Source organism: Fundulus heteroclitus, unplaced genomic scaffold (genome assembly GCF_011125445.2).
Source record: "Fundulus heteroclitus isolate FHET01 unplaced genomic scaffold, MU-UCD_Fhet_4.1 scaffold_350, whole genome shotgun sequence".
Lineage (NCBI taxonomy): Eukaryota > Metazoa > Chordata > Actinopteri > Cyprinodontiformes > Fundulidae > Fundulus > Fundulus heteroclitus.
In genome coordinates, this window is record NW_023396760.1 from 94,142 (window position 1) to 116,157 (window position 22,016).

The 22,016-nt window shown below is 39.4% G+C and overlaps 1 protein-coding gene across 1 annotated transcript; it reads left to right on the top strand.

The window, feature by feature from the left end:
• The first annotated feature begins 3,274 nt into the window (after positions 1–3,274).
• Positions 3,275–21,995, top strand: LOC105930984 (protein-glutamine gamma-glutamyltransferase E). The gene is made up of 16 exons (XM_036130366.1): positions 3,275–3,316; positions 5,367–5,481; positions 6,069–6,239; positions 6,441–6,695; positions 7,456–7,574; positions 7,795–7,923; positions 8,820–8,997; positions 9,955–10,090; positions 10,756–10,865; positions 14,693–14,808; positions 14,990–15,116; positions 16,686–16,822; positions 17,047–17,221; positions 18,075–18,238; positions 18,445–18,578; positions 21,274–21,995. The coding sequence occupies exons 2-16, from the start codon at positions 5,391–5,393 to the stop codon at positions 21,419–21,421; spliced, it is 2,190 nt and encodes a 729-aa protein (XP_035986259.1). The 5' UTR covers positions 3,275–3,316; positions 5,367–5,390; the 3' UTR covers positions 21,422–21,995.
• Positions 21,996–22,016: the final 21 nt, after the last annotated feature.

The window sequence follows — 22,016 nt, forward strand, 5'->3', positions numbered from 1 at the left end:
GCAGAAGGTCAGAATTTAAAAGCATAGGTCAATGGTGGGAGGTGGGGAAGACACAGATTAAATTTTTTTGTCAGCAATACACATCACACACAGAGGCAATAGAAAGGGATCAGGTTGAGTTATTGGAAAGGGAACTTCATGTATTGGAAGAGGGCATAGCTAATGGGGTGGACAGAAATAATGATAATAATAAGACTTGGGAGAAGAAGAGGGAATCATTAAGCAGGTTTTTACATGAAAAAGCTAAAGGAGCTTTAATAAAATCTAGAATCCTATCTATTAAAGACATAGATTCACCTACTAGATTCTTTTTTAAGCTGGAAAGAAAGGTCAGGCAACATAACCAGATTATGCACCTTAAGAGGTCCAATGGGTCGGTGACCAGTGACCCGTCTGAGATGAGGAGGCTGGCCATAGACTTTTACAGCAGCTTGTTTAGAGCGGATGAGTGTGACCCAGGTCGTGTGGAGGAGATACTGGAGGGACTCCCTCGTTTAGGGGAGGCGTCGGCAGCCTTCCTGGAGTCCAGGGTGCAGTTTCAGGAGCTGTCTACAGCGGTGAGCCAGCTCAGCTGTGGTCGGGCGCCTGGTGTCGATGGACTTCCAGCTGAATTTTATAAGACATTTTGGAAAGTTATTGGAAAGGACCTGATGGAGGTTTTCGAAGGATGTTTGGACTCTGGGACGTTACCGACGAGCTGTAGGAGGGCAGTACTGACTTTACTGCCAAAGAAAGGAGACTTGGGACTTCTACAGAACTGGCGGCCAGTCTCACTACTTTGCACCAACTATAAAATTCGGGCCAAAGTACTGGCGAATAGACTTAAAAAATATATGGACTCAATTGTAGACGACAGCCAGACGTACTGTGTCCCTGACAGGACAATAATGGACAATTTGTTTTTACTCAGAGACATCATAGATCTGTCAAAATTCCGGGAATTAGATATAGGTTTGCTTTCTCTGGATCAAGAAAAGGCATTTGATAGAGTTGATCATAAATACTTGTTTAAAACACTTAAAGCATTTGGTTTTGGTAATTTTTTTATTTCATGTATTGAGTTGTTGTATTCAAGGGTCACTGTATTATTGAAGGTAGGAGGGGGACTCAGCAGACCGGTTTCTGTACAGAGAGGGATCAGGCAGGGATGTCCTCTTTCTGGGATGCTATATACTTTGGCTATTGAGCCCTTATCGCATCAGCTCAGGAAAAATATATCAGGTTTAAAATTAGCAGAAAAAACAAATGTTTCGGTTAGGTTGTCAGCATATGCTGACGATGTAACAGTTTTTATAGGATGCAAAAATGATGTTAGGACTCTGGAACAAAAACTAAAACTATACGAGCAAGCTTCTTCAGCAAAGGTTAACTGGTCGAAGTGTGGGGGTCTTTTACTGGGAGAGTGGAGAAATAAAGAGAGGCCGACCTTACCGGCCGGGCTGCAGTGGAGCGCAGAAGGGATGAAGGTGCTAGGTGTATATCTAGGAAATGAGGACTTTCAGTTAAAGAACTGGGAGGGCATAGGTGAGAAAATAGGTGCCCGATTGTCTAGATGGAAATGGGTCCAGCCCCAGTTGTCATACAGGGGGAGGACTTTGGTTGTCAACAGTCTAGCTGCATCCATGCTCTGGCATCGGGCAACAGTTCTTGTTCCTCCGGACAAAATACTGAAACAGATACAGAAGACACTGGTGGACTTTTTATGGGATGGTTACCACTGGATTCGATCAGCTGTGCTGTTTTTACCTGTGGCGGAAGGGGGTCAGGGGCTGATTGACCTCAGGAGCCGCATAACTGCGCTTCGGCTCCAGACAGCACAGAGATATCTGTACAGAACGCAGCAGCCCTGGACTCAAACGGCATCCCTGCTGCTGCAAAGAGTTGGAAACCTGCAGTACGACAGGCATCTTTTTCTATTGGACCTAGAGGGAATGGATATCACTCAAACCTTCAGTTTTTATCAGTCAGTGTTGGGTGACTGGAGAACAGTTTTAAAAAGTAAAAGGAACTGCTCTAAGGTGTATGGGATGGTAGGTGATGAACCTTTGTTCCATAGCCCGGCAATAAGGAGCAGAATTCTGGCCTGACGAAGCTGGCAGGACTGAGGGCAGACGGTCAGTGGAAGAGTGCTGCGAAGATATGTGAGGACACAGGGACCAAGTCTTTACGCCTCATGGACAATTTTAGATTTGTTTTTGCAGTGAGATTGGTGCAGGAGGTGATAAGTGGACTTCCCGGATCCTTCAGGAGGGCACTAGAGGCTGAAGAGCATCTGGAGGGTTTTCCAGAGCTGTCCATTAGTGCTGCAGTGGAGGAGCAGGAGGAAGCAGATGGGCTCCTGCTGTCTTTTAAAAAGCCAGAACTGTGGAACTTTTCGGAAGCACCAAAGAAGAGCCTATATGAGGTATCTGTAAAAGTCCTGAACAGAGCAATGCTGGCAGGGGTCAGAGATTCGAGGTGGTCGGGTATGTTGGCACCAGGTTCGTCTCCCAGGGGCAGCTGGAGGTCCCTGTACAAGGCTCCCCTGGAGAAACGCAGTGCGGATCTCCAGTGGAGGATTGTGCACGGGGCCGTGGCCACTAACAGACACGTGGCACGTATCGATCACAGGGCAGGGAGTCAGTGCGCGTTCTGTCAGGCTGAGGAGACGTTAGAACACCTCTGGATAGGATGTCCCAGAATAGGTCCCCTATTTTCACTTTTAAAGCAGTGGGTGGGAGCTCTAGGAATTAGTTTTAACAGTGAGTTGTTTATTTTTGGACCCAGGTACTTGGCAGCACAAAGGGGGAAAGATCTGTTTGGTTAATTTTTTTGTTGGGTCAGGCTAAAATGAGCATTTGGTTGAGCAGGAGAAATAAAATGAAGGGGGCAGGTTCTGCAGATGCTGGGCTTATGTTTAGAGGTTTGGTGGCGGCACGTCTCAGGACTGAATTTTCTTATTATAAAATGGTGTCAGACCTGAATTAATTTATTTGTATTTGGGGAGTTGGAGATGTTTTATGTCGAATAGATGATGACATGCTTATTCTGAGTTTTTGAGGGGAGGTGGGGGGGGATCTTATTTGTTTGTTTATTTATTTAATTTTCTTCTTTCTTTTTTCTTTTGGGTTTTGGGCCTTTAGGGAGGTTGTGTATGTATGTATCTAATTTATTTATGAGTATTTATTGTACATGACACAATGGACTCTCTCTCTCTCTCTCTCTCTCTCTCTCTCTCTCTCTCTCTCTCTCTCTCTCTCTCTCTGTCTCTCTCTCTCTCTCTCTCTGTCTCTCTCTCTCTCTGTGGAGGACTGTGAGAGTGGGTGCGCGTTTCAGCGTGAGTGCGATTTCTATCTTTTCTATTCCTTGTTTGTTTGTTTGTTTGTTTGTTTGTTCATTGTTAGTTTTGCTGTTTGTGTGTTTGTGGCGGGTGGTTTCCTGAGCGGTTACGCCCGGTGTTTTTCACCGGGATTATGCCGACTCATGGAGTTGGGAGTGTGGGTCTGGAGAAGCTCACACGCCGACACGGAGTTAAACTTTGTTAACTTTGGCCGCTAGTTAATCCGGCCAAAAAGATCATCTTGTCTCAAGTCCCTCCATTTATTAGTAATGAAACATTACAAAGACAACTGGCGAGGCACAGGCAGTTAATGTCTCCCATTAAACGGATCCCTCTGGGCTGTAAATCACCGCACCTTAAACATGTTCAGACCTCTCAACTTTTATCAAAAGTTAAGAGTGAGATTATGCTAATGTAGGGGGCGGGGCTTGTTTGGGGGCGGGGCTAACCGGACCCTGGAAGAGCCGGTGGAGTCAACTCCATCTCATTTTTATCCCACCAGACAATGAAGTAGACATGTATTACTTGTGTTAAAAAGAGAAAGAGACGTATTAATACTTTATTGTTCAGTTAATGGATTAAAACATAAAAAATACACAATTGTTCAAATAATACTAAATAATATCAAGTAGTTTTAAGTTATTGACCGAATTATTATACTGTTACACATTCATCTATGGGTTGTTTATCATTGTAAATCTATAACCTGATTGGTGAATCAGGCTGAGTTTCATCAAGCCTTTATGATCAACATTTCCCCTCAGCAGCAACACTGAAGCACACAGAGGTTCCCGCTGCGTCTTTACGCACGATCCAGCTGCTGATGTCTCCCTCTTTTCAGCTCAGTGGACTTCTAGACTGTTACAGTTTATAACATTCTCATCACCTTTCATAGCGACAGGTTTCTCAGTCAGTCGCCGCGCTGACCAGACGAATCTCTATTGCTCTCGTCAGTGCGCCCAGAGCGCAGAGATTCTGCAGAGGGACAAATTAAATGGCAGCACTGACACTCCATGGAGAGCTCACTTAGGTCTTAGTGACAATGTTGGACCTGAGTGGAGAGCGCTGTACAAACCACCATTAATCAAACGAGCAGCTGACTTACAGTGGAGGATTTTACATGGCATTGTGGCTGTGAATGCTTTTATTTCTATTATTAACTCTGATGTTGGTCATGATTGCCCATTTTGCACTAATCATGAAACTGCGTTTCATTGTTTTATGGAGTGTGCTTCGTTTGGTGCCAGTATTTGCAATGTTAGAAAATTTGTTTGGACTATATGGAGAGTTTTTTTCTAAACAAATGTTCATTTTGGGGTACAGATACTCTCAGAAGACTAAAATTAAATGCCAGCTTTTTAATTTTATTCTTGGATGAGCAAAGATGGCTATTTATATGAGCAGAAAAAACAGAATAGAGAAAGCTGTGGATGATGACGCTGTGTTCATGTTTGTAAAGATGTTGAAAGCTCGTTTGAAAATAGATTTTAATTATTATTGGATGATGAAAGACCTGGAAAGTTTTTCCAGAATATGGTGCTACAAAAATGTTCTGTGTCAGCTTGTAAATGAAGAACTTGTCTTTGGAAGTATGCTAGGATAATTTGGATTTTGTAAATCGTGTCTTACTGATGGTTGTTTGTGGTAGTTGTGTAACTTTTTAAATCTTTTAATAAATGTATTGTTAAACTTCAAAACTTCTCTCTCTCTCTCTTTATATATATATATATATATATATATATATATATATATATATATATATATATATATATATATATATATATATATATTCCATGAATTCCCATCTGAAAACATTTATTTCAAAACTGCAGCCTAAATTTCTGAAAAGGTTTTACACCTTTAAGTCATACTGTTGCAAAAAACAAATTTCCCAAGAATTTCTTTTTAAATTTGGTTACAACATGCATTCCTGAGCTAAGAGAAATGTTGCAGGGTGTGACAAAGGTATTTAAAAGTGGCTCCTGGAGAGTCACCTCTTAGTTGAGTTCCAGTGCTAGAGATTTTCGACTGCTTCTTTATCTCAAAGGAAAAGCTGTGCGGAGCAACAGTGATGGCGCTTTCCTGGTCTGATGACTACAGAAACTACAGTGGCTTCCGCTCGTCCGGTGGATACAACAGGTTCAATAATCACCACTCTTCAGGTACAATGTAAACAAATCTGTGTATTTGTATTTTTCTTTTTTTTGCTAAAGGTATATCTGCTGATGAAATGTGACAATGTTCTCCATCACGTATCACCAACATATCAAATCAGTCATGCAGAAATGTAGCTATTATAAAATAGATCAAATGAAAATAGTTTACTAGTTTAGATCTCCAAATATGACATGAGAAGGAAAGAAATGTGGGACATAATCTACAAACTCAGTATCCTGTCAGCTTTGCAACAGCTTCACGTAAATCAGTGGCCACAAAACTTAAAGTAACAATAATGCACAGTCATTTCAACCTAAATTTACTATTTGTTCTATTTATTGTTCTATTTATTCCATTTGTTTGTAATCTGAATTAAATAGCTTTTTTATTCCTGTGAAGGAAATAATTCTCATTACTTAAATTGGAAAATAAATGGCTTATTAAACATTTAATTAAAAGTCCCAATAACAAAAATGTGAGCAAATTCTAAAAAAAATTAAAACAGGAAACAAGAACATTATTTTTTCTCTGTTTCTTTTTTCCTTTTGTGATTTCTTAATGTTCTCTGGGTCTTTTTATTTACATTTTTCAGCTTTTAGGAAAGTGGACCTCCACTGTCAGACCAACAACAACAAGCACCACACCAGTGAAATCTCAGTGAAGCAGCTGATTGTGAGACGAGGCCAGCCGTTCAACATAACCCTTAAAATGGCAAAACCTTTCAACCCTGACTCTGATCAGCTCATCATGAAAGCTGAGACAGGTTGGCATCTTTAGGAATTATTTGTTTTTCTCTTTCAAATGTGTCTGAAATGCACAATTTATTTGATTGTGAAGTTTTCACAGGTTTTGACAGGTTATTTAGACAGTTTGTACCTAATGAGTCAATAAGCTAAATTTGAAATGTTACAATTAATACAAATGAATTGATCTGAGCACACATAGTTCTGTTCCCTTTTTGCAGGAAAATATCCATCTGAGAAGCAAGGGACCATGTCTCTGTTTGGTGTTCCAGACAAAGTGGAACGTTCATTTTCTGCTAAGGCGGTCTGGAAGGCAGAGTTTCAGAAAAACAGCGTTCCTGAACCAACAATCTTGGCTCTCACTATAACTCCTCCTGCTGACACTCCTATAGGGGAGTACAAGCTATCTGTACGACTTAGGGCTGAAGAAAAGGAGTTAGCAAAACTTTCGGTGCTCTTCAACCCTTGGTGTTCTGGTAGGTTTGTCGTCACTCTCTGTGTCCAACACGTTTTGCATCAATCCACCAACAAAAACTAAAGTGATAGCTCATTTTAATTTTTGCAGGTTCATATGTGTTTCTTATGTCCAGGTAGTGACCTGCAGCAGTCAAGATGTTTATAGATTTTTCTTCCCAGAAAATGTAAATTGTTGTTATTTTTACAGATATAATACTGACCCCGCTTCAACAAAATCTTACTGTTATCAGCAGGTTGACGTTGGGCTGGAAGATATATAAAAAAAAAACATATTGATTAAATAAAAATCATATTGATTGATATAGATAATTATCAGCAAATTCAAAACATGTTAAGTGCAACCATGGACATTTTATGCTGTTGCTTAAGGACCTATTTTTATATACAGAACACACAAACACTTTTATTCAATCAACTTTTTACAAAAACTGCAAGTTTTTAGAAAGGAAAATGGAGCAGACACTCTTTAAACCATTTGAAGGGGGCGGAGCTTGGTGATGGAGCATTCCTGGGTCCTGCATTGTGATTGGTTGGGAGGATGTAATGACTGTAATATTAACCTACATGGCTAGAATGCAAAAGGAAGGAAAACTGTTATTCTATTGAACGTTTTTTAACCTTTTTTTCCGTCGTTGATATACGTCTATCAATCGATAAATATTGTTGTTGTTATTATCGTCCAGCCCTAGGTTGATGTTGCTCTGTATGTATGGATGCCTTATCTATATATTTTAATATTTAAATGTTTTCTCCGTGTAGAGGACTGGGTGTTTCTGCCTAACAAGGAAGAGAGAGAAGAGTATGTTATGAACGAACATGGAATAATCTATACCGGAGCTGATCACTACATCTCAGAACTTTTATGGGATTTTGGACAGGTACAAAAACACCAAAAATATAAACATAATGAAGGTTTCATGCATCGTTACATTTCACTGGATATTTTTACATAAAAAGCACAAAACCTATTAGATTTCCCCTTAAAATAGAAAATACATGTTCTATGAAAAATTGTTACAATACTCTAACAAACTCACTATTGATAGAAATGCTTGCATATTTAGCAACAGTTTAAGAATAGTTTCTCTTTCCACCCAGTTTGAAGAGGACATGGTGCAAATATGTCTGAAGATACTTGACCTCAACGTCAAACACAAGCGGGACCCAGCAGATGACGTTTCTGCACGCTGTAATCCCATCTATGTCAGCCGTGTGATTAGCAATATGGTAGGCCATGCTCTTTATGTTTTGTTTAAAAATATATCTGAAATAAGATTTAAAAGTCTTGAAGTTTTACAGTGTTGTGCTCCAGAATGTCAAAATCTGCTGATTTGTGAAAGTGGGATTTTCCCTGGATTTACTGTTAAGGGTCATGTCATATCCATAATTTCCCTTTGTTACAATAACATCAATAATAATCATCTTTGACAATGCAACATACATTTAACAGAAGTTTGTCCTCTAGATTTAACCCTTCACTTTGAGAGCAGTGAGCCGCCTCTACGCAGCACCCAGGGAGCATTATGGGTGCGTAGGGTCTTGCTCAGGGAATCAGAGTGGCAGTCTGTGGGTGTTGAACTAGGAACCTTGCAGCCTTTCCCCATATATACAAATTCCCTTTGTTATCAGCTTTAAAGCACTGTTTTTTGCCCTATCAGAAGTTGACAACAAATGTAATTCTGTCGTATTGCTCATGGCAAATGAAACGATCACCATTGTTCTTCCTCGTCTTTCTGGCTGACAGTCGGATGGCCCAGGGCAAAGTTCAGCATAGCTTGGCATAGTACTTAGGAGGATGGGTGTGAGCAGCTGATGGAATGTATCATTATATTTCACTTTCAGCTCCCAGTGATTGATACATTTGTTGTGAATGATTCCATCTAAGATAATTATATCTGGAGAAACAAAATTAATGAAACATTTAATATCATGTTTGCATATGATTAAAAAAAACTCTATGGTTTGTAGTTATAAAAGTCAAAACGTGACCTATCAACGTCAATGTTTTTCTGATGTTCCAAACTTATTCTATCAGAATCTAGTCCCAACCCAAATAAGAACTTTGTTTTTTTTTTGTCTCTCTCTCTGTCTCTGCCTGTCTTTTTATTTTATTTTTTATTTAGATTAACAGTAACACCAGTAATGGCGTCCTACAGGGAAATTGGTCAAACAATTATAGTTCCGGTTTCCCGCCAACTCACTGGAGTGGCAGCTATGCCATCCTCAAACAGTGGTATGGCTCCTCCTGCAGCATGGTCAAGTACGGACAGTGTTGGGTGTTTGCCGGCGTCATGTGTTCAGGTGAGGTTACCTAGCTCCTCCATCAACAACTTCACAGTGAGTGTGTGTGGATAAATCTCTTTATTAGGGTGGGTATTTATGTTAAAATCAGGTATTGCAGAGGCTTTACGGGACAAGGTGAGGGAGGGGATGTTGGGGGGGGGCTCAGTGTGGTGAAGTGCACTAGGTTCATGGAGCAGCTGCTCTCATGTCTCCAGGACTCACATGTCTGAGTGGCATCAGGCCATAGTGACTTTAGCGTAATATTCCAATAACAGACTGTAAGCATTTTGAGGGAAGTTCTTTCCTTTCTTCACAAGATAATAGAGTTGCTTAGTCTAATGCTACTGCATTGCTGACTCTGTCTACATTGATTGAGATTCACTCTCCTCATCATGCCAAATGCTTGGAACGGCTTGAACCAATAGTACAACAATCTACTTTTTGATTAATTTAGCTGATAATTATATGGCAGTTTGGGGGCACTAATAAAGTGCAAACACAACCGTGAATGTTAGACAGTGACAAGAATCAATGTTTCACAAAGTGTGATTCCCTTCATTCCTTTTAGAAACATTTAATTATGTCAACATATATGGCAAGACAAAAAAGTGTGACATCAGACCATATCTTTTTTAATAGGCAACTTCAATACGATTTCAGACTTTTTCAACAGAAGATCTCTTGTAACTTTAACTAATGAAACGTGGTTATTTTGAGATCAGAGCGAACATTACCAAAATTATACACCTCCTTAAAGCTGCTTTTTCCCACGCTTAATTTTCCTTTATAAAGATGCTGTTTACTCTAAAGATGAAAGACAATGTGCAAGACTGAAGGAAAGAAGGTTAAATTTATAAATTAACTGATCTTTTATTTACTTGTATATAGATTATATTAAAATATACAGAAGGTTCATGTAAACACTAAGTTTGACAAAACATAGAGCAACAAGAACGTTATTTTATTTGGTTTCAGTGATGCGCCTGCTGGGAATCCCCTGCCGCGTGGTCACCAACTTCGAGTCTGCACATGACACCAACCAGAACTTAACCGTAGACAACTACTATGATGATAATGGAGTTAGAGAGAAAACGTCCAGTGACAGCATCTGGTAAAATCTTTCATTTGATTTAATTTAATTCATTTACAATGTGCTTTTCACTTTTTCTGTCCTCACTTACAGAGAAAGGGAATGGGGTGGGGGGTGCTACACAGAGAGATTTCTCGGGGTGAAGGGTAAATAAAATATGCTACATGTCTTTTGTTTGAAGTAACTACATGCTAGAGATCAGTTATTTGTGCTTTATAGGCACAGCTCCTCCACTTGTCAAATGGCACTGTTGACTCTACTCACAGGTGTTAGCTCATTGTAAAATGGACCAAACCATTGTACCAACAATGTATAATTAACTGTATCATTTTGCCTAGATTTAAATTTTTTATTGTTTCTAAAAAATTTCTAAGTTTCTCTATTTTTTTTATTGGAAGAAAAACAATCTAAATTTCCTGACCCATCTGTTCCCCCTGTGATTTCTGCCTTTGTGCGTGTGTTGATTTTTTTCAGGTACTCTTCCTTTCCATTATAGGTGCAAGAGCCATATTTACTGGTGTTATTTATTAACATCTTTTTTCTAGAGAAAACACTAGAGCTATGTTATTAAACATGATTTAGAGTAAGAGGTGTTCTGGTTTGGCAGAATTGGTGTTAACTTCTTCAATGACTGTTTTTGGGCCCATGAAGTGGTTATCAGCTTCTATGTTGGGTTGTATTTAAAGGAACTTCCATGTCTGGGTAGAGGGTTGGATGAGGCGACCAGATCTTGCAAAAAGTGGCAAATATGATGGCTGGCAGGCTCTAGATGCAACTCCACAGGAAAAGAGTGAAGGTATGGTACTTTTTTCTTTAAAAATCGTTTAATCCTGAAACTTTATGTAATGATTATTTTTTTAAAACAATTTTCTTCTAAATTTAAAGCTGAAAGTAAAAGCACTGATCAGAATTCTATAAAATCCATTGAAGTCTATTACGGGCAAAGTGCAACAAATAATTGAGTTTTCTGCTGTTTATTATCAAAGACCTTGTTAGGCTTTAGTGGCACAACACACACATATATTATGTGTCTTCAATAAAACATAGTAACTCATTAGATTGTTTAATACAAATTACATAGTTGTGGGTTTAAAAATGTTATGCTCAAACTTGTAAACTGATCACTTTAACCATTAAACACTCTCAGGCATAATGCAGCCCCAAAGCAGGCACAATGTCTTGTGTCCTATTTTGCGTCCTTTATGCAAAGGGTTGTAACATGAAGGTAATCTGGCGTAAAACATTTGCCAAATTTGCAAAGCGAGTCAATAACATGATCTTCATACCAAATTGGTCTTGGTCTGGATCAACAACGACCATTGCTGGTGACCGTGGAAATTGAACTACTGTTGTTAGTAAAGAAGAAGAGGAAGAGGAGGAGGAGGACATTGTATCCATAGGCAGAGAGAGATGAGAAAAGACAAAAGTCTAGGACTGATAGTGAGGATTTTTAACACATACTGTGTGTTCAGGAGACCGAGTGGAGGATACCAAGACTAGAAGCTTAGAAGCAAGGCAGGCTCAAACTGTTCTAACGTGGTTGGGAGGAGAAATGGTGCAGGAGTTATCTTGAAGGAGAAGTTTGTCAGGAATGTTCTGGAGGTTAAAACAGTGACAGATAGGTTGATGAGTCTGAAGCTAGAAACTGAAGGTGTGATAATCAATGTTGTTAGTGGTTATGCCCCACAGGTAGAGTGTGAGTTAGTTAGTTAGTTAGTTAGTTAGTTAGTTAGTTAGTTAGTTAGTTAGTTAGTTAGTTAGTTAGTTAGTTAGTTTTGATGAAGTGATGCTGATTTTCCCCAGAGATGAAAGATTTGTGATTGGTGCAGATTTCAATTTATACAGAGCTGGGAACAGAGGTGATGAGGAAGTGATGGGCATGTTTGGTATCTGTCATGGTTTTAAGGTGTTTGGCCCACATGCAGACACAGTCGTGAGGCAGAGAGCAGATGATTATTTAAGACCCTCAGACGAACAGAGGCGAACGAGGGGACGAATCACGATGGGGCAGCGGCAGTGAGGGACTTGACAGCAGGACTCGCTAGATCTAGGACGAGAGGAGAGCGGTAGATAAATCAAGTGCATGGGAGAAGCGTGAAAGAAGGGGGGGCTTACCACAGATCACACGAACAGGGCCAGGAAGAGTGGAGCAAAGTGAAACTCATCAGGGCTCTCTTCGATGTGGTCACCAGGTGACCGAGTGACAGGTAAGGTGGGAAACTCGAACCAAAAACCATCCAAGGTTGTGTACTGAAGTCAGAACGCCAATGAGGTATCCGGTGAAGACACGGCAAACAAAGAATCCAAAATGAGAACACAGACATGAATACTGAATGGCAACTCACACATGGCGAGGAGATGATTTGGCGCTGACTGGCTGTGAGAGCCAGGTATCTGTAGGCAGAGTCAAAGGCCAGACAACATGCAGGTAATTAGAACAATGCACAACAAAAAAATAGGCAGGATGCATGACATGAGGACAAAATCAGAGCAGAGGATAAAGTGGTGGAAGATGAAGAAAGTTGTGTTGCTTTCAGGGAGGAGCAGAGACAGTCTCTGGGTGGGCAGGAGGTGCTTCTAGGGAACTGGACAACAACAGCTAACAATACTATTGTGACAGAGTGTCAAAGCGACAGAGATGGGAAGGTGTTCAGCAGATTAAGAATGAAATGGAAATGTACTGAAAGGTGTAACAAACATGATACGAAGATGGAAGGAGTTATTTGACAAAAAGTGATGAACAAGGGAAATCCATCCATCCATTTTCTTTATCCCTCATGGGGTCGCGGGGGTTGCTGGTGCCTATCTCCAGCGTTCACCGGGCGAGAGGCGGGGTACACCCTGGACAGGTCGCCAGTCTGAACAAGGGAAATAACAGAACAAAAAGCAGAAGAAGTGGCATTTGTGGATCAGGAAGTAGCAAAGAATAATAATGAAGAAGTTAGGAAGGCATTGAAAAAGCTGAAGAGCCAATTGGTCGTACTTGTGGAGGTATGGAAGCGTTAAAGGTTTAACAGCAGTTGAGCATTTGTCTTAGTTGTTCAATGAGATCTTAGAGAGCGAGAAGATGCCTGAGAAATGGAGCAAAAGTGTGCTGGTACCAGTTTTCAAAAACAAGGGGGATGTCAAGAGTTGTGGTAACCACAGAGTCATGAAGTTGATGAGTCGTACACTTAATTTATGGGAAGACTCGTAGAAACTTGGTTTAATGCCAAGAAAATGTACTAGAAAATGCTGTATTTGCTTTGAGCATGGTGATGGAGAACGACAGAGAAGTTCAAATCGAGCTATGATGTATTTTTGTAGATCTAGAGAAAGCACATGGCAGCATTGAGAGAAGAGCTGTGGTATTGTTTAAGGGAGTCTGGAGGAGCACAGAAGTATGCTAGGTTGGTGCAGATATGTATGAGAGCTGTAAGAGAGTGGTGAGGTGTGCTGTAGGTGTGACAGGAGTTCAAGCTGGACAGGAGAATGCATTACGGGTCAGCTCTGAGCTCCTTCTTGTTTGCTGTGATGGACAGGTCGATAGATGAGGTTAGACAGGGATCTCCATGACTATGATGTTTGCAGATGACATTGTGTTCTGCAGTGAAAGCAAGGAAAATGTGGAGAAAAATCTAAAGAGATGGAGGTTTGCCCAGGAGAGGAAATGAATCAAGGTTAGCCATAGCAAGACTGAATACATGTATGAAATGAGAGGGACCCAAGTAGAGTGATGACGTTACATGGAGCAAAGATAAAGAAGGTAGAGACGAAAGGCAAAAGACGAAGAAGAAACATTATCATATGCATATGTAAATAGAACAATATTAAAAGTTTATTTATTTTAATAATTAAATTCACCAGGTGAAACTCATTAAATAGATCTTCACACAGAGATATTTTGAGGCTTCATTTCTGTTGAATATGGTTTCCCACATAGAGATAGTAAAAACATGACATTTAAGATTAGATATTAAATAAGACCAATGTAAAAATTGAACGCAGAAATGTGAGCTTAATGAAAAGTATGCTATGTACTACACTGTGCTTTTCAAAATTCTTGAGTAATCCATCCATTATTTCTTTGTATTTTACTTCCAAAGATATAGATTTTACACTGGATATTTAGGTACCTTCTTACTCGCAACCTGCCACAAAGAAATAATATAAAACTACTTGATGGAAATACGATTTTTAGCTCTGACAAAAGAATTTACAAAGAGCTACTAGCTGAAAAAAACCAGATGATCAGCAGAAGGACAATGCATGTCTTAGTCAGGGTTTTGTTTTATTCCTCTTCTTATTAATAGACCATTTACCATTCCATTTTCTCTGTTTTCAAGCTGATATGCCATCATCATGTTCTGGATTGGAAATGAAAGAAAAATGTCTTTGGAGAGACTAGGAAATTATTGATTTAAATCCAACGATAAGCTCCTTTAGTAACGTACAATTCTGTGAACTCATAATTACAAAAGGATTGCTGTGTAAAATCTGAAACCAAGGTAGATTTTTTTATGTGCAGAGGAGCATACAGGCAAAAACACCAATTTCAGTGTTAACTTTACATATTGCTTAATAGATCAGAATGAAAATTGGTAAAACAGTTGCCGGGATATTAAATTGACATTTGTGTTGAAGGTATGTACTGCTGTGGCCCAGCTCCAGTCAAAGCCATCCTGAGCGGAGACACTCACCTCAAATATGATGTACCGTTTGTCTTTGCTGAAGTCAATGCTGACTGTGTTAACTGGAAGGTCAGTGAGCAGAGCATTTAGGAACAAAATGTAAAAAAATATATAAAATAAACTGTAAAACGCTTTATTTTTACAAGACACATTTTAACAAAAACACTGATTACCACAACGGATAGAGGCTGGCATTCACTGCTGACCTTCTGTAGGCATTTGTTTAATGTCCATCTGCATATCCTTTCAGATCAAAAGAGATGGATCTAAGATAAAGATGTCATCTGACAGCAAGACCGTTGGGCAGCACATCTCCACAAAGCGTCCGGGGTCAAACCAGAGGCTGGACATCACAGATACCTACAAACACAGAGAAGGTGGGAAACCCTTATCCCTTAAGGCAGGGGTGTCAAACTCATTTTGGTTTAGGGGCCGCATACAGCTTAATCTGATCTCAAGAGGGCCACACGAGTAAACTCATTTCAAGATTAAATAGAACTAATAAATGTGGACTTGTTGTTGATTTTTTTATATTAAATGAATTTCACTTTTACACAATATATTATGAATAACCTCAGCGTTTTTAAGAAAAGTATGTGCAATTTCAACAATACTTTTACTCAGTTAAACATTTACCTGTGCATTATGCATAAGAACTGATCACAGTGATTGTACCAGTGTTGTAGTACTTGAGTCCAAGACTCGAACTCGAGTCCGAGTCATTAGCTAAATTTAGAGACTCGTGACTTGACTTGGACTTGAGCACTGATGACTCGAACTTGGACTCGGACTCCTACATTCAGATCATTCTGACTCGGAAATTGATAAAAAAGACTCAACTTTTTTTTATATCATTAGGCTATAATTTTAATATGTCATTAGAATATCATTTGGTGTATGATTTTAATATCTAAATTATTAGTGCAATGGAATGTTACTGCTTCATGTCATACATCACACGTCACGGCATGTTCCTACAACGAACGGATCAATAGTGACTCGACTCGGACTTGACTCGGATGAGTAGTGGACTTGACTCAGACTCGACTCGGATTTTTTTTTAATGACTTGGACTTGACTCGGACTTGAATACTGAAGACTCGAACCTGGACTCGGACTCGAGGCATAGTGACTTGACTACAACACTGGATTGTACAATGTTGAAAAACATTTATTCACATTTTTTGGAACTTAAAAACACTGTCCTGCATGACAAAATATATCAAACAGATAAATAATTAAGAAATTATTTAAAATCAATTTTCCACATCTGAAGCTCAGTGCTACCATCTGCTGATTAAAACACAGCGCCCCTCGTGGACAATATAGGAACTGCAGGTTTTTGATTAAACGAAGTACATGTTTTTTTTCAATAATTGTTTTATCATTCTCTTCCTTTTATCTCCTCTTTCTTTCACCTTTTCTTTTTTTTTCTTCTTGTTCTTCCTTTCCTCTCCTACTTTCCCATTGTAGTGTCCATATCATTTGAGATATTCCCTGCATGAATCATAATAAAACTATTCACATTAATAAATCAAGCGGAGCACTATGGCAAAAGCAGTACTGCTCGACTTATGAAAGTCAAATCTGATGAGCTCTTTTTGCCATTAAGACAATTCTTATTGCCACATTGCCAGACAGGACACTGAAAAAAAAATGTTTATTTTTTTTTTTTGAATAATGATAATGCATTTAGCCACCGGGCCGGACTAAATTGTTCGGTTGGCCGAAACCAGCCGTACGTTTGACACCCCTGCCTTAAGGGATATGGGTTTCCAGATAATAATCCCTTATTATTTGTTACAAGATGCAACTGAGCAGACAAATTCCACTTTTTTAAAAGATATTAAACTTGACAGTATGAGAGATTACTTTCTCTTTTTGCCACATGTTGAATATTGTGACTCGGTTCTGTATGTTTCTTCTTTGGATTTCTCGACATGCAGGAACAGAGCAGGAAAGGAATGTCTTCAGATATGCCCTGGACAGACTGGCGAATGGATCGAGAGGGGGGCATTTTAATGGGGTCACACACACCCCGCATAGAAATGAGGCACCACAACTGACCGTTCAGTTTGAACAGGTATGTCAGCAGCTACTTGCCCCGTTGTCAGTTTTGTCAGAGCAAGTTCCAGATGTGAGACCAGTTAAAGTTGAAACGGGATGATAAAATGCTCGATTAAGATCTAGCATTTTTGATTGTCATCTTACCTGGACAGTGGTTGCTCAGAAGGAAGATAACATTTGTCTTGGACATGTCGGTAAACTTAATCTGATGGCCATTTGTCTGATTATGTTGGAATGCAGGAGTCCACACCTGTGAATGGTCAGGATGTGAACTTGAAGCTGGTGCTGAACAGCGACGACAGCGCTGCCAGGAAGCTGTCTATCAACATTAGTGTCCAGGCCATGAGGTACACTGGCAGACCAGTAGCAAACATCCAGAATCAGGTTATTGAGAAGAAACTTCTCCCTGGAAGAGGTGATTCTAACATTTTTTTTATGTGGAAATGTTCTGACAACAGTGTTGTTTTAGGCAGCCATTTTAATTTGAGTCCTAATCTTGTTTACTAGTTTTAGTCATCAATTCTATATGGTATAGATTTAGTCCAGTTTTAGAAAACTCCAAATGGTTTTCGTTCGTTTTAGTCAAAACAAAGTGTAAAGGTCTATAGGTGAATACAAAACAATCTTTAGTTATCTTTATCTAATCTTTATTTAAGCTTTCTGATCCTTCTTTCATGAGCAATGGGCAATATTATAATGTATCTGTACTGTTGAGTTTTCTGTTCTCAAACATGGATTAATACAACAACTTGTTACACTTACCCTTGCATGTTCTACACATTACAGTAACACATATGAGCTAATGACCTGATGTTTGTGAAACCAAGCTAACTTTAGCCTGGAGTTAACATGCCATTCATGCCTGCACACGGAAAACCTTAAGCTTACAATGAAATGTATCACAAGCCGATTGTCGAGTTAACATTGTTTGTATATTATATCATAGCAGGATTGATGGCAACTTTATTAATTTACTGATGGTCCATCAGTAAATTAATAAACTCATAGTGGGGCTGATAGTTTTCAATTTTTGATTGTTAACATGCACAATAGTCATGCATTTTGAAAGCCTGGCTGGCCACCCATTAACATCTTTGTCTTGTCTCGTCAAGAAAAACTCACACACATCTTGTCATGTTTACCTCGTCATCATCACGAAAGAAAGAACGTCCGCCAGATAATTTCGTCTTCATTGACGAAAACAACACTGTGGAACTATTATAGGTTTTAAAATGACTAAATCAGATTATCTTTTTTGTGCCCTTCAGACTTGATCGTCCCAATCCACGTCCCATACTCGACCTACAATAAACACATGGTACACTGTAAGAGCATGAATATTACAGCCATGATCACTGAACTGCATAATGAAGATCACATCTACCTGGCAACTGAACACATGGTGTTGAAGGACCCCCCGATCACCATCACCGTAAGACTCTGCCGCTTTTTAAACTCACCTTTCACCCCTTTGTTTTTCATACTTCTTGATCCATGTACCAAGAAGTCTCTCAACCTACTTCTGATTTTAAAGATACACAAAATACTGGCTTTTCTGTGAATTTTACTCAAAGAAAATTCAATGAAAGTAATTTTTTTAGCTTCAGTAGCATTAGATTTTTTTCATCTTTGTTTTAGGTTTCTGACAAAGCCAGAGTGAAGAATTCAATGCCTGCCAGAGTGGCCTTCACAAATCCAGTCAGCAAGATACTGAGACACTGCACTCTGACTCTCTCTGGAAGAGGCTTGTTTTATGGGGAGAAAACATTCAAGTGAGTTTGTGTTAGTCAATCAATTAATCAATCCTCCTTTATTTCCAGAGCGTTTAAACACCCAAGGTGACCAAAATGCTGTCCAGGTCCACACCTTAAAAGAAAACAATACATTAAAAATGACCAAAAGACACAAACACTAACAATAAAACAAGTAAACAAAAAGAAAGATCAGCTAAAAACAATAAAGAAGTACAATAAGTAAAAGAAAATAAAAGACTGATAGTTCATCCATCATTCCATCCATCCATTTTCTAACACGCCTATCCCTTGTGGGGTTGTGAGGGGTGTTCAAGCTCCAGCTGTCAATAGGCGAGAGGCAGGGTACACCCTGGACAGGTTGCCAGTCTATTGAAACTGATAGTTCAGACTTCCTGATATCTTGCTAAACTTTAATTAAAAGCCAGGTTAAAAAGATTGTTTTTTTTTTAGAAGAGACAATGAGAGGAAGATTGTTCCAGAGTTTGGGAGCAACAGCAGAAAAAACTGTTCCTTGGGTCACAAGACAAGTCCTGGGAACATCTTAAAGCAACAGAAGTTCTGGCCTCAGACTTCTCCTGGGAACATGCTTGTGTAAAAGCTCTGATGGAGAAGGAAGTGCCAAACTATTTCAACACTTGAAAGCCTAAATAAAAATATTAAAACGCATTCTAAAACATACAGGCAGCCAGTGCTGGGAGGACAAAATGGGGTAATGTGCTCACGTCCAGAGGTTAGTAGTAACTATTCACATCTACTCAGTTAAATTTACTTGAGTAACTTTTTTAACAAAATGTACTTCTAGGAATAGTTTTACTGCACTGTACTTCTTACTTTTGCTGGAGTAAATGTCATGAAGAAGTATTGGTACTCTTACTTGCCAAAAAGTTCTGGCTACTCTTTACACTATGAGTAACTCAACTGAATAAAGAACAAACTTGTTTCAAGCAAAAATGCACCAGAGAGACATCTACAGGTTATGTTAAGGTGAGACTTCTTGTTTTTACTCAAGCTTTGTTGTTTTAATTGTATTTTCTATCTGCTGAGCTCATTGAGCCATTTGCAGGTCAAGTAACCACAGTAAACAGTAGATATTGTCCTAACTTACTGTACATACATTAACTGCTTGGTTTCATAACTTTTATGTTGAACAACATTGTTCACAGTTTCTTCTGCTTGAATTTGTTACTTTGTCATTTTTATTGTTTTTAAATATTTTATGTTAGTCGTTAAAATGCCACAGTTTGTACATAATTTGCGACAGTGGCACAAGAGTCAGGAAGGTTTTCTTGTAGTTGACAGGTTGCCAGTTCAATCCCCTGCTCTGACTGTCTCAGTTGTTGTGTCTTCACCCAAATTGCCTGTTAACTCCGTCAGTCTGCCCAAGGGCAGCCGTGGCTACTAACATAGCTCACCACCATCAGGGTGTGAATGGGTAAATGACTGATTGTAGTGTAAAGCACTTTGGGGTCGTTGGACGTGATGAAGCGCTGTCCAAGTACCATTTAATATTTTTGCCTGACTAATTACTAATTAGTTGTTATACATTTTTACTCAGTACTTGAGTAGCCTTCTTACCAAAGACGTTTTTTTACTCATACTTGAGTAATTTCTTGGTTGGGTACGCATTTACTTTGACTTGAGTAAAAATGTGTTGAAGTAGTGCTACTCTTACTTTCTGGCTACTCTACCCACCTCTGCTCACATCACTTAGTACCCGTTAGATGACAGGCGGCTGCGTCTATCACCGTGGTGATAGATGCGGTTTGTTGACAATGTTCACGCACAGAGCTGTAATACTTTTCATTGTGATTCAGACAGGCGCAGTTAATTTTAAAGAGGGAGTTTTAGTGCATATTCAGCAGGGAGTGTTCCGGTCTGCCGGTGGTGCTGCATGGAGCTGAGGTGTGTTGCTATGGGCGTGTTTACCTGCATAATGTAACCTTTGTGAAACAACCAAGATATAATGTTTTACTTATCGGATTAATAACAGCTTTATTGAGCGTTCTGTTATTGTGACTCTGTGCTGCTCTACCAGTTCTCTCTCTCCGACTCGCCCTCTTCCAACCACACTGCACTTTGCATACATCCACCGGTACCTGTGAATCTGACCAGAGTACTGTAGTTCAGCTGATAAACTCAACCAGGACCGCAAGATCACAGTACCCTTTACGACAAGAAAGTCCCATCGCCCTGCATCAATGTATGCAGTCAAGTACGGATTTAATGGCTTTACATGTCAGGCCAATACCAAAATAGAAATCAATAAACTTCCAATAAACTGTCTGTTTTACTTCCGGTTCGCTGACATAGGGAACCCTTTTGCGGGATCCCGCAAAAAGTTTTGCGAGTTTCCGCAAAACATTTTGCGAGATCTCGCAAAAAATTATTTTTCCCTCCATGTCCCTTTAGGGGCTCTGTAGTTTGCCAATTGATTGAGCAAAACAATGAAAAAAAACATAGTATATTTCCAAAGAACTGAACCCACAAGAAGCAAATAAAATGTGAAAAATGTTAACTGGTGATTTCAATGGTGCTTTTAGTCATAATTTAAAATTCAGACATGGATAGAAAGAAGACTAAACATTGTATTAATTTCTCATTTGCTGTGTCTGAAAACTGTATGCTTTTGTGAATATTCTCAGGCTTTGGGGACATAAAAGTCCTTTACAATGTGAGATACCTGACTTTCAGTGTGTGTTTCTGTTTCCTACAGACTTCCAGATCTGATGCCAAACAAGAGATTACTTGTCAAATTGAACATCGTTCCCTACAAGAGCGGAGAAAAGACTTTACTGGTCGACTTTGACTGTGACTCCTTCAGAGACATCAAGACCAGCTGCATTGTTCATGTCAAACCTTAAACTCTTCTGATGTACTTTTGCTCTTAATGCATTTAATGCAAACACTGCTACATTCAAATCTGCTGAAGGCTTCACAGATTTTATTTTAGAAATCTGGGGATGTAGTTAAGGGGTGGTATGGACAGAGGATTGTTTTTGGATGTTCTTAAGCTTATCAGGATGTATCCTACGCTCTTTCTTTCGCAAGTTTCTTGAACCTTGTCCTGCTTTGAGGAAAACCAGTGCAGCCAATGTCTTGTTTTAGGGACTTTAGACCTCTGGTTTGGGGATGCCTCTGGATCTTAAGGCTATTCCTGTGGAGATGGATCTTTTGATTTCCCCCATTGAGCCGTTACCCTTCGAACCATCATCATTTTTTTTGAGGCAGATGATAAATAAATGGACCCCGCCCCCCATTCCCCAACATTTTAAAGGTTCACTAACGGTTTGTGGAAAAAACAGTTTAATTCCACAAACATGTAAGGTGTTGTCATCAAAACCATCATTGTGCATCCTTATTGTTTTCTAAATATCATATTTCTGTCTTGTCATGAAAGTCTAAAAAATAAGTCATAAAACAGAAATCTGCTTCAGATTGTTGCGTGCATCTTGTTGA